The sequence below is a fragment of the Pinus tabuliformis genome, chromosome 7 (genome assembly GCF_031772625.1).
Source record: "Pinus tabuliformis cultivar Carrire ecotype Pingquan chromosome 7, CPIR1, whole genome shotgun sequence".
NCBI lineage: Eukaryota > Viridiplantae > Streptophyta > Pinopsida > Pinales > Pinaceae > Pinus > Pinus tabuliformis.
Window position 1 is genome coordinate 1,779,133,246 of NC_142293.1, and position 11,221 is coordinate 1,779,144,466.

General features: G+C 38.8%; 1 protein-coding gene and 1 pseudogene across 2 annotated transcripts; both read right to left on the minus strand.

Annotated features, from left to right (window-relative positions):
* Positions 1–4,039: 4,039 nt before the first annotated feature.
* On the minus strand, positions 4,040–5,592 carry LOC149255468 (kinesin-like protein KIN-14I). Its single transcript, XM_089455051.1, has 6 exons — positions 5,435–5,592; positions 5,165–5,233; positions 4,743–4,988; positions 4,548–4,629; positions 4,315–4,410; positions 4,040–4,215 (listed from the first exon to the last, which is right to left on the minus strand). The coding sequence occupies exons 3-6, from the start codon at positions 4,800–4,802 to the stop codon at positions 4,040–4,042; spliced, it is 414 nt and encodes a 137-aa protein (XP_089311177.1). The 5' UTR covers positions 4,803–4,988; positions 5,165–5,233; positions 5,435–5,592.
* Positions 5,593–9,225: 3,633 nt separating this feature from the next.
* On the minus strand, positions 9,226–10,749 carry LOC149255469 (kinesin-like protein KIN-14I pseudogene; annotated as a pseudogene). Its single transcript, XR_016265505.1, has 3 exons — positions 10,488–10,749; positions 10,094–10,237; positions 9,226–9,555 (listed from the first exon to the last, which is right to left on the minus strand). The product of XR_016265505.1 is annotated as a kinesin-like protein KIN-14I pseudogene (transcript).
* Positions 10,750–11,221: the final 472 nt, after the last annotated feature.

The window sequence follows — 11,221 nt, forward strand, 5'->3', positions numbered from 1 at the left end:
TAAAGTGTTTAAGAACAAATAATTGTGGAGAATATTGCTGAAATGCATTTAAGGAATATTTTAATAGGTTTGGCATAAAGCATGAGAAGATTGTGCCTCGTACTCCTCAACAAAATGGTGTGGCAGAAAGGATGAATTGCACCATTATCGAAAAGGTGTGAAGTATGTTGTCCAATTCTGGTTTGGAGAAGAATTTTTGGGTTGAAACAGTCAGGATCGCTTACTACCTCATAAATAGATCTCCAACTACAGCCTTGGATGGCGGTATCCTTGAAGAAGTTTGGACTGGTAAGAATTTGAATTATTCTCACTTGAAAATCTTTGGATGTGAAGCATTCGTACACATTCCCAAAGAAAATAGAACTAAGCTAGATGATAAATCTATGAAATGCATTTTTTTGGGATATGTGGATGAAGATTTTGGTTATCATCTATGGGATCCAGTCAAACATAAAATTATTAGAAGTAGGGATGTTATATTTAATGAGTCAGAAATGTTCAAGAGGACTATAGGTGAGTTGGAGGTCAAGAAGGTTATTGACAGGTTTGAAGAGCAACCAAAAAATATATCACCAATACAAAAAAATGAACAGTAAATTCAGGAGCATAAAGAACAACAAGAAGAAGGAATATTGCATGGACCTTTACAGGAGATTCAACCTGATAATGCACCACTATAGTTGGTTCGCAAATATTCTAGGCCTCATAAGCCTTCACAAACGTATCCTCCTTCAAACTATATTTTACTGACTGATGAAGGTGAACCTAATTGTTTTCAAGAAGCTTGTAAAGTCGTGCACAGTAAAGAATGGAAGAAAGCAATGGAAGAAGAAATGAACTCTTTGCTAGAAAATAAAACTTGAGAGTTGGTAAACCTCCCAAAAGGTAGAAAGACTCTACAAAACAAATGGGTGTACAGGATTAAGCATGAAGGTGACGAAAAGAAGGAGAGGTATAAAGCAAGGCTGGTGGTGAAAGGTTTTGCCGAAAAAGAAGGTATTGACTTCACTGAAATTTTCTCACCTGTTGTTAAAATGTCATCCATTAGAGTCATTCTTTGTCTAGTTACTGCTTTAGACCTAGAATGTGAACAGTTAGATGCAAAAACTGCATTCCTTCATGGTGAATTGGAGGAAGAAATTTATATGGAGCACCCAGAAGGCTTCATAGAAATAGGCAAAGAAGGCCTTGTTTGTAGGTTGAAGAAGAGTCTCTACGGGTTGAAACAGGCACCGCGACAATGGTACAAGAAATTTGATTCATTTATGTTGGAACATGGTTTTAAGAGGTTGGAAGTTGAGCATTGTGTCTATATCAAGAGGTATGATCAAAGAAAGTATATCATATTATTGTTATAGGTGGATGACATGTAGATTGTTGGGCATGATAAGAATAAGATCAATAGGTTGAAGAAAGATTTGGGTAGCAAATTTGCAATGAAGGATTTGGGACCAGCACAACAGATATTGGGCATGCGGATTATGCGTGACAGGAAAAACAAAAGGTTGTGGCTGTCACAAGAAAAATATATCAAGAAGGTGCTTGACAGGTTTAATATGAAGGATGCCAAGCCAGTTGGTACACCCCTTGCAGCCCACTTCAAGCTGAGTACTGAATTATGTCCTAGTGATGACAAGGAGAAAGAAGAGATGAGCAAGATTCCTTATGCTTCAGCAGTTGGCAGTTTGATGTATGCCATGGTATGCACATGACCAGACATTGCATATTCAGTGGGAGTAGTGAGTAGGTTCCTTGCCAATCCAGGAAAACAACATTGGAAAGCAGTAAAATGGATTTTAAGGTATCTCAAGGGTACTAGTCACTATTGTTTATGTTTTGGTCATAATAAGATTGTGCTTGAAGGATTTACAGATGAAAATATTGCTGGAAATATGGATACCAGAAAGTCCACTACAGGTTATTTGTATACATTTGTAGGTGCAGCAATATCTTGGGTGTCAAGGCTACAAAGAATAGTAGCTCTCTCTACATAGAAGCAAAGTACATAGCTGCAACAGAAGCTTGTAAAGAGAAGTTATGGATGCAGCGATTCCTAGGAGAGATAGGAATAAAGCAGGACAAGTATGTGTTATATTGTCATAGTCACAGTGCCATTCACTTGGCGAAAAACCCAACATTTCATTCAAAAACCAAGCACATTGACTTAAGGTACCACTGGATCCGGCATGTGTTGGAGGAAGAACAATTATCCTTGGAAAAGATCCATACAGATAGGAACCCTGCTGATATGCTCACTAAGATTCTACCACGAAATAAACATGAGTTATGTAGAGGCATGGTAGGACTCGGTGTGACTTGATTTATGACTCATATTTGGCTTCAAGCGGGAGAATGTTAAGCGTAAAACCAAATTCACGCAGGATCCTATATCCTTTTAGATTAGATCTTTCTAGATCTCAAGGATTCTAGATCTTTCTATATTGCCATTAGTTTCTAGATCATTCCAGAGATCCATCTGAATCACATACAGGATTCTAGATCCTTCTTCTGCCTCTATAAATTTGTAATTTCTCTGGCCAAGGATAGCAAGCCAAGGCCCAAGCCTGTTATGTAATGCAAAGTGATTTATGTTCTCCAGTGATTGTTTTATCTATTCTGTTGTTTTTTATTGCGTAATCTTGTTGATTCTCCATTTGTCTGTCTTTGAAATCATTCTTTGTTATTGTCGTCTAAGTCTCTGAGTATAAATTTGCTATGTGTTATGTATACTCTGATCTAACAACTGGTATAAGTGCTAGGGTCGAATATGTTATTAACTTGGAGTGCAACATGTTTGTCCATATGCAAAAATACAAACATTGTAGCCATCCAAAATAGATCTGACTAAAGACTGTGTATCTAGAAAAACTTCCTCTGCAAATCAACATGAGAAACATTGGTTAGAACACTAACTAATAACTATCTAAGTCTTCTAAATCAATGGAGCTAAATTTATCCAACTAAGGTACCTTGAGTGGCAGATGATGCAAACACTTTGTTGAAGGAAAATCTTGTTGTTGTGGGGAAAAGTATCCGACTCGGAATGACCCTATCCCGACTCTAAGGGTGATAGTTCCTTAGCAACAACTGAAAGTAAAGCTTTGATTGTTTTCCTTTATGAAAGTACAGAGAAGGAAGAAAAGATTGACCAACCGATGTCTTTCGCTTTTGTCGATCCTGTCTTCTCTCTTTGCCTCTTGTTCCCAACTCCTTGCTCCCTTTGCCGGCCCAGCTACACAAAGATCCTGCAAAAACAAGAGAGGGAAACTACAAGAAACATGTACTCATAACTGATGCATGGATTAGAATGGATCAAATATACAGATAAAAACAATACATCATTGCAATACAAGTATATAGGAGAACATCAAAGCTTTATTGATAGAAGAAAAAGGTTCTGAGAAGGTTACAACCATAAATGGCTCCAATCCAGCAGCACCTCCCCAGCAGCAAGAAATCTCCTCTTCTCCTCTATAAAAGCAATCACCCAATAGCTCTAACTGTAAACCAACAGCACTTCCTTGCTTTGCACAAAATTCCAGCCTCCCTAGACCTCATGAGAGAGCTCTATATATAGGAGATTTGGAGAAAGGATGAGTCAGCTTGAGGCTGGCATAAAGCTGACTAGTGTCCTCTCCCACTTTAGTTAAACTTCAGTTCTTGAGTCCACTTGGAGATCCTTGCTTACACATGGAGATCAAGTACCTCTTACTCATCACAGGGCGAATCCCTTGAACCAAGTGTCAGTTTGGAAGCTTCCTGGGCAATTGACACCTTGCAGAATGACTGTGCCACTTGGCCAATCTTGCCCAGCGCAGGTAGCCGTCATTGGAGTTGACTTTCAGCGCAGGTACAAGGAGGAGCAGTTGACATTCAGCGCAGTTGCTCAGTGGAGCAGCTGACATGATCCAAAAATAGCCTGTTTTTGAGTGTTTTCAGGTGGAGAACTGATGGGAAGTGTTGTGGTTTGCTGACCTTGTTCTTCTAGGGGTAAGAACAACATGTTTAGGGACTGAGGATCCCTGTAATTATTGACATTTCATGCTCCATGCTGCGAGGCACAAAAATGTCTATAACACTTGTGTGCATCTTTTCCATGCTTGTTGGGATTAACAATCATAAGAGTGCCATTTTCTCCAACAAAATCCACTGTAGATCGTCTGTCATCCTGTCCAGGCAGGAATGGCCTGACTTGACAATACACTCTTATGCTTCCTAAGACAAATAGGAAAGGTCATCGGAATTGTATAAGATACCGAAAATGGAAATTAAAATTCATCCACAATAAGATTCACACACGCCACACTTACATACCTTTCAGATCTTGTACTTGGTTGTATAGTTGCCTATTTTCCTCTAGCACTTTGTGATAACCAGCGGCAGCTTTTGCAAGCCCATGAAAATGAATCTCTACAATTATAAAATTGAATGGATATTTTCATTGTTATGGGAAGACAGCTGAAAAATGAGAATAGATGGAAGAAAGGAACTAATAAATGTCAGTTGCAGCATCAGACTTCAGCATAAGGTGAAAGTATGAGCTTTACCTAGATTTTCCAATTCTTCCTTCAACTCTAGTTGAAGCATTTGGACACCTTCCCTTGTGATATGGAGTGTGTACTTCAGTTCCTGCCACATTCCAATGCTTAGGGACAGGGACTTACATGGCCTCTCATGTAGAAAAAGGTTATCAACTTATGTATCAATGCATTTCAAAGTTCAGACACAGTTTGAGCTTATACCTCAATTTCCTTTTGTTGCAGCCGCTGCTTTGGGTCAAGACTTCTATGACCATCTACCATGTCTGGGAGAAGAGGAAACTATTTGGCATACAGTTGTTTTGAAATTCTATGGTTTCCTTGTTTGCCTTCATCGGCTTGGAATTTATCCCTTGTTAGATTAGAAGTTTTGGTTAGTGCCCTCAGAATTTCAGTGTCTAGAAAAGACCCATCTTCACATTTCAGTAGGTCCTTCAGAACCATTCTCAACTGTAAACAAAGATAGATAGGTATAATTAGCTTTCTTTTGCGTTGAATATTTGAAGTGTCCATGCTGAAAGGGGATTTAACACAATGATTTTTCACAAAACTAGTAGAGAATCCAAGTGCAACATTCATCACATTAGTAGATTATTGCAAAGTAGGAATGGAATTTATTGCATTACCTGTTCCCCTTGATTGGCAAGCCTTTGTTCAAACTCTTCCATTACTTTTCTTAACATGGATTCTACAAGCTGAAAGTGCAATAAAAAATTTAGGAAGACAGATGTAATCATAAGTACACCAAAGAGCATTTTCACAGACCCATGACAAAGGCAATGCCTGCTTAAAAAGTCGATTACCATATAAGAAGTACTTTGTGAGACAAGGCAATTTTTCTACTACGAAGTTTTGGTAGCTTATGTTAAGAATTATGAATGGGATCAAGGGCTCACCATTGGCACTTCTTCAACCTTTTTGTCAGAAAGAATTGCAAGGAGGAGTTTGGTCAGCACCTGTGATGGAGGATGCTGATTCAATAAAATGGTTCATTTTCTGATTATGATCAATTTTTAAAATTTTACAAACATCACTTATTATCTGAAATAAGAGCATCAATGCAAAATATCTTCTGAAATTCACATTCTTGCAGAAAAAAAAAGTTGAGAGGCAAAACAATCAGCAACTGTCGTGTTGGAATTTTCTGATAAATCCCATAATAAACAGACAAAAATCGCACTCTGTTTTTACACAGAAAAAACAGAGTGCGATTTTTGTCTGTTTGTTATGGGATTTATCAGAAAATTCCAACATGGTATCGGAGCTAGTCCAGGCTCTTTGAAGTGTCAAAGAAGCTGAAGGAAGATTTCTTGCAGCAGCAACTTCTCCAGCAGTGTGAAGGCTCAGCCAAGAAAGGATCCAGGTATTTCTCAGATTAATTTTCTGTGTTGTTGTTGAAGAAACAGTCAGTGATTTTAAAAACACAGTCAGAGATTTTAAAGCCTAGATAAGAATGGCAAGGTCAAAGAAGAAAACCTCCAGGGCTGTTAAAAATGTGTCTCCCCCCTCTACTAAACTAGAAGGCAACCCATTAGAATACATTCTATTTGAAACCCCAAAGTTTGATGGAAACTTTGATGTATGGGAAATAAAGATGAGGGCTTTCCTAATGTTTGAAGGGATTGAAGTCTGGGAGTCAGTGATTGATGACAGCAATATGGATAAAGAATCCATGGAGTATGATGCACAAGCAGCAAAGACTATCTTGGATGGTCTCCCTGATTCAGTGAAGAAGAATCTTGGAAAATATTCATCAGCAAAGGATATATGGGACAGACTGCATGACCTTCATGCAAAGGGAGCACTGACCATGACAATGAGTCAAGAAGAACCCATCATAGAAGCTGAGAATGAAAAGCTTGACCTCATCAAGCTTCAAGTAAAAGAAAGGGATGAAGAGTTAGCCAAGCTCAAGAAGGAGCTTGACCAATGCAAGAGGAAACATCATGAAGAAGTCATATCCATGACAAATCAGCTGAATGAAGTAAAGAAGCAGGCAGATGTCTTGTCAAGTCAACTTGAACAAAGACACAAGAAAGTGAACAAACTTGTAGAAGAGATTGGACAGTGCAAGGCAGAGGTCTCCTCCCTTAAGTCCGAACTACAAGAAGCAAGGAAGCAGGCACAAGAAGCTGAAAAGAAAATGGAGAGCAGTCAAGCAGAAACCTCCAAAATGAAGTCTGATATTATCTCCTTTAAAATAGTAGCAGCTGAAGCTACTCGTAGCAAGGAAGATACTGAGGGACAGCTAGCAAAGAAAAATAATGAATGTGAAAAGTTAGAAGAAGAGATTGTCCTCCTCAGGAAGAAGGTTGAAGGGATGAACAAGATCATGAAGAGCTCTCAAGCCTTGGATGATATGCTCAGCTATCACAGATCTCCATATGATAAATCAGGACTTGGGTATGTAGGTGAACCCTCAAACAAGTATGAGGATGCCTTAAGCAAAGGAGATGTGAAGAAGCCAGAAAGAGATGGTGATGCTCCTAGTTCCAGCAAAGGCAAGGAGAAAAATGAAGGCTGCAATAGAAGAAATCCTGCTCCAAGCATAAAACCAGCTCCAAGAAGAAATGTAGTTGATGGCAAAGAGGCAAGATGCAATGGTCATCAACAAAGGATCTCAAGGCAGCAAGGCTTCAGAAGTACATCAAGGAAACCTCCATCTCCCAGGTACCAAAGTTCATTTTTTGGTTATTGTTATGCTTGTTCAAACTTTGGTCATATGGGAAAAGACTGTAGAGCATTTCATGGAGATAGATGTTGTGGTCCCCGACAATCTCCAAGAAATAATTTCACAAGAAGAAATCATGAATAAAGTTGAATGCTTCAAATGTCATAACATTGGGCATATGGCACGTGATTGTAACTTAACATGGGCTCCTATGCAAGCTAGACCCATGCAAAAGAAGAAAGTTACACAAGTATGGAGAAGGAAGGAAATACAGTCAGAAAGTCTCTTGAGCTCTCCAGCCGATCTAAGTTTCTTTTGAGAAGATTCTGCCAAAAGAAGATAATGCATACACTAAAGGGGAACCTGTAATTTTTTTTATCATTATTGCTGAACTGTATTGACAGTCATTCTTTGATGAAGATCTTCTTATAAGGAAGAGATATGGAATTAAATCTCCCATGACAACAGAGAAGGAGCAGGTTGCTGATATTCTGACCAAACCATTGGATCAGAAAAGTTTTGAGTTTTTTTTATGAAATGTCTAGGTATGATTGAATGCCCAGCAGTTGAAATTAAAAGGGGAGTGTTGGAATATTAATTCCAACTGCTGTGCAGTAGCAACAGCTGTTTTACTTTATTCATTTGTCTTTATCCAGCGCCCCACATTTTTCCCCCGATCTGTTAAATCATCGCTATTACCATCTTTTCACCGTTTGCTTGTTTGTGTTCCCAAAGGAGGAGGAAGATCAGATCTGGGCTCTGCGCCATAACAACTCACCAAACAACATTAAAGAAGAAGCATGGCCGAGAAGGAAAGTACCAGCCGCAACACTTATCAGTCTTGGGTTTCAGCACAACCGACTCAAGAAATACAGCAAAAGATCAGATTTGTTCATTATGAGCGGCAGATTGCAGCAGAGTCTCTGTCAGAGAGTTGAGGCGGTTGATGGATAAGTTATGACCGCTTCCTTCACTATATATATGTGTAGACACAGCAATATAGAAGATAGAGAGCAGAGGAGAGCACGCAGCAGCGTGAGTTTCTGTTAGTGAATATGGAAACGCAGCACACAGTAGTGTTAAGAGTTTAGTAATATTGCGCAGCAACGCTCAAATGTAATTTCTGTGTTTTTAAGAAAGAATGTGCAGCAACATGAGCTCACATGAATGAAGCCCTTTTTGCACAGCAGTGCAGGGATTGAAAAGTAAGTTAGTAGCTGTAGCCGCAGAGTGATACACAGCAGAGAAGAAGCAGCAGCAGCAGCTGAAGAATCACACAGAGCAGAGGAGAGCACGCAGCAGCGTGAAGAGGAAGAAGAATAATTTCAGAACAGTGAAATGCACAGCAGTGCAGAAATTTGAATGTAAATTGTTTTTTTATGTTCATCTGTGTGGAACAGAATCGTTCCTTAGTGAATTTCTGAAGTAGATGTTCAGCAATAGAAGTTTTGAAATTCCCTCTGTATGAGGAAGACAAATCTGTAACAGTTAGTTTTGATAAATACAAGTTAAATTTTTCCTGTTGCTGTTACACCGTCACCGTTGCTGAAACACCTCGTAACTCAAAAATTACTTGACGTCAAAAGTTTACGTTGCTGAAACACGACGATCAGCGTTGCTGAAACAGCTCGTAACTCAAAAAATACTTGACGTCAAAATTTCCTGTTGCTGAAACACCGTTGCTGAAACACCTGTTTTAGCAACTGAAAAAAAACTGTGTTGCTGAAACACCGTTTCCAGCAAACGAATTTTTCTGTTTTTCTGAGTTAAAAACAGAGTATTTTCCTGTGTCAAAACCAGAATGTTATTTTGATCAGTTTGTGATCCTGAGGCAAAGTGGAGTATTATTTTATGCTCGGTTTTTGAGTTTTTGAATTATCAGAAAACAGAGTATTGCTCTCTGTTCATATTTTTGTTTCGGAATTTATCAGAAAATTCTGAACAGTGGAAACAGAGGATTTTTCCACTGTATTCTGTTTGGAATAACGAGAAATTCCCGACATGTCGTAGCCTACTTCATGTCCCATCACAGTTCAAGGAGAAATCTTTGTTTGTATACTCAGCTGAGAGAGCCTCAGGAAATTTCATACAGAGATACTCTAACAGAGCACTTATGTCAATGTTTCCAAGGAGATCACTTTTTTTTAGTTGATCCTGATTGTTCTTCACTGGTGAACTATTGACGGAATCAGAGGCTTTCCCAGAACCTTTGATAGGAAGCTTTATTCCATCAGGAAACTTCACATTAACTCCATATTTCACAAGTCCCTGTCCTCCAGTGTGTTTCCAATCATAGTATAATTTCAGGGCTAGAACGCAATCTACCACCTTTGTTGATGAACCTCCCTGAAACAATCACCAGAAGGTAAAGTGAGATAAACCTACAATAAGTATTCCTCCAGCAATTTCTTCAACAAACCAAACATTGTCAATTTTGCTAATCTATTTTCAACGAGATATAGAAATTTTGGCTTCATTCTGCAGATCAAATTTCTCTTTCACGAAAGCCACAATTTTGTGTACAATATATAATGACATGAACTATTTTGCTTTCAAACTGTATGCAGTGGACGTTTTGGAGCAAACTCTGAAGCATAAGGAAGCGCAATATTCTTTTTCAGAATGTATGCATGATTTTGGTCCAACACTGATTGCTTTCATGTGAACCATATACAGTTTGTAAAACAATATAGAGTGCTCCAGAAAGCATGGACGAGATAGGTTTTGTATATCTAGAGTCCGGTCTGCTGCAATTATAGAACATGGACTTGTTTTTGAAGGCTTGTATGAATGTAACTGTGGCACAATCTTTTGAGTTTCCCACTTACTTGTACATGCCCAATGACCAGCCTCTTGATACTATGATGTGTGTAAACGCACATACCTGCTCCAAATCAGAAGCCTCGAAGGTTGGAAGCTGCATTTCTTCAACTGCAACAAGGAAGTTCCTCACATTCTCAAAATACTGAATCGCAGATAAGGCTGCCCCATCAGGGAAAGGAACCAGAGGACCTGGACTTTCTACTACCTGGGATAACCTCAAGCAAAAATCAATTAAAAATGCTGTTCGTTAAGAAAATTGTTTAACAATTTCTGCGTATGAACCTCTACAATAAGTAGATCAACATGTTATGAGCGCAGGCATAAATCAACTATAATGTTTGAACATACAAACATATTGACAGTTCAAACACAAAACAGAGCAGCCTCTGTTGATGACAGGAAAGGACCAACCAAATCCTTCAAACATGTGAAAAGGGATAGAATTTGCATCCTACCTTTGGCATTGCCCCTGGAATAACCTGGTTGAGAACATTACAAAGAATGAGACCATTATGTAGTCCCAGGCGAAATTCTTCCTCTGTTGGCTCATTTGGCAGTAAATCGGTAGCTCCATCAACCATTTCTCGCAGCCATGCTGCAGCTTGGTACCTTCTAGAAGCTGCATTATACAAATGTGCATATATCATATCAAAGGATCTAAATGCCTTCAAGCTTTAGACCTGTAAATGAAGAGCTACACTAGTATAAAGCTTTAAACATTTAATTTTGGTGCTTCCGAATTCTGAATTGTCAGTCAAGAAATCAATATCCATTATCTCTAGAAAGATGTATACCCAAATCAAACAGCTTGAATACTCCAGAGCTTTAAATATAACTACACGAATAATTTTAAATGCAAGCTTCGCAGAAACGATGCCGCAAGGAATGTATATGCTATAAGCGGTATAGACATAGATTGCTAATGCTCAATCTTTAAAGCTCTGAATATGTATAGATGAATCAAACGGCTCGAATGCGCGAAAACTTTAAACAGGCCTATTTACAGAAGAAATTATTTGTCTTGAACATACACATGACTTCCTGTTGAAATTTCAACTGAAACTTCATTTTATTTGTGATGCGATCCATCGCAGATCGCAGATCGCAAATTCAAACTTCTGTGCGTTAAGTCCTCCGGAATGATGCGATGCGATCCGATCGCATATCGCAGATCGCATCATATGTGTGT

Coding starts and splice junctions, on each gene's coding strand:
- LOC149255468 (XM_089455051.1), bottom strand. CDS start 4,802: ATGGTAGATGGTCATAGAAGTCTTGACCCAAAGCAGCGGCTGCAACAA. Junction 4,630..4,742: donor TGCAACAAAAGGAAATTGAG/GTATAAGCTCAA, acceptor GGAATGTGGCAG/GAACTGAAGTACACACTCCA. Junction 4,216..4,314: donor CCAAGTACAAGATCTGAAAG/GTATGTAAGTGT, acceptor TATTTGTCTTAG/GAAGCATAAGAGTGTATTGT.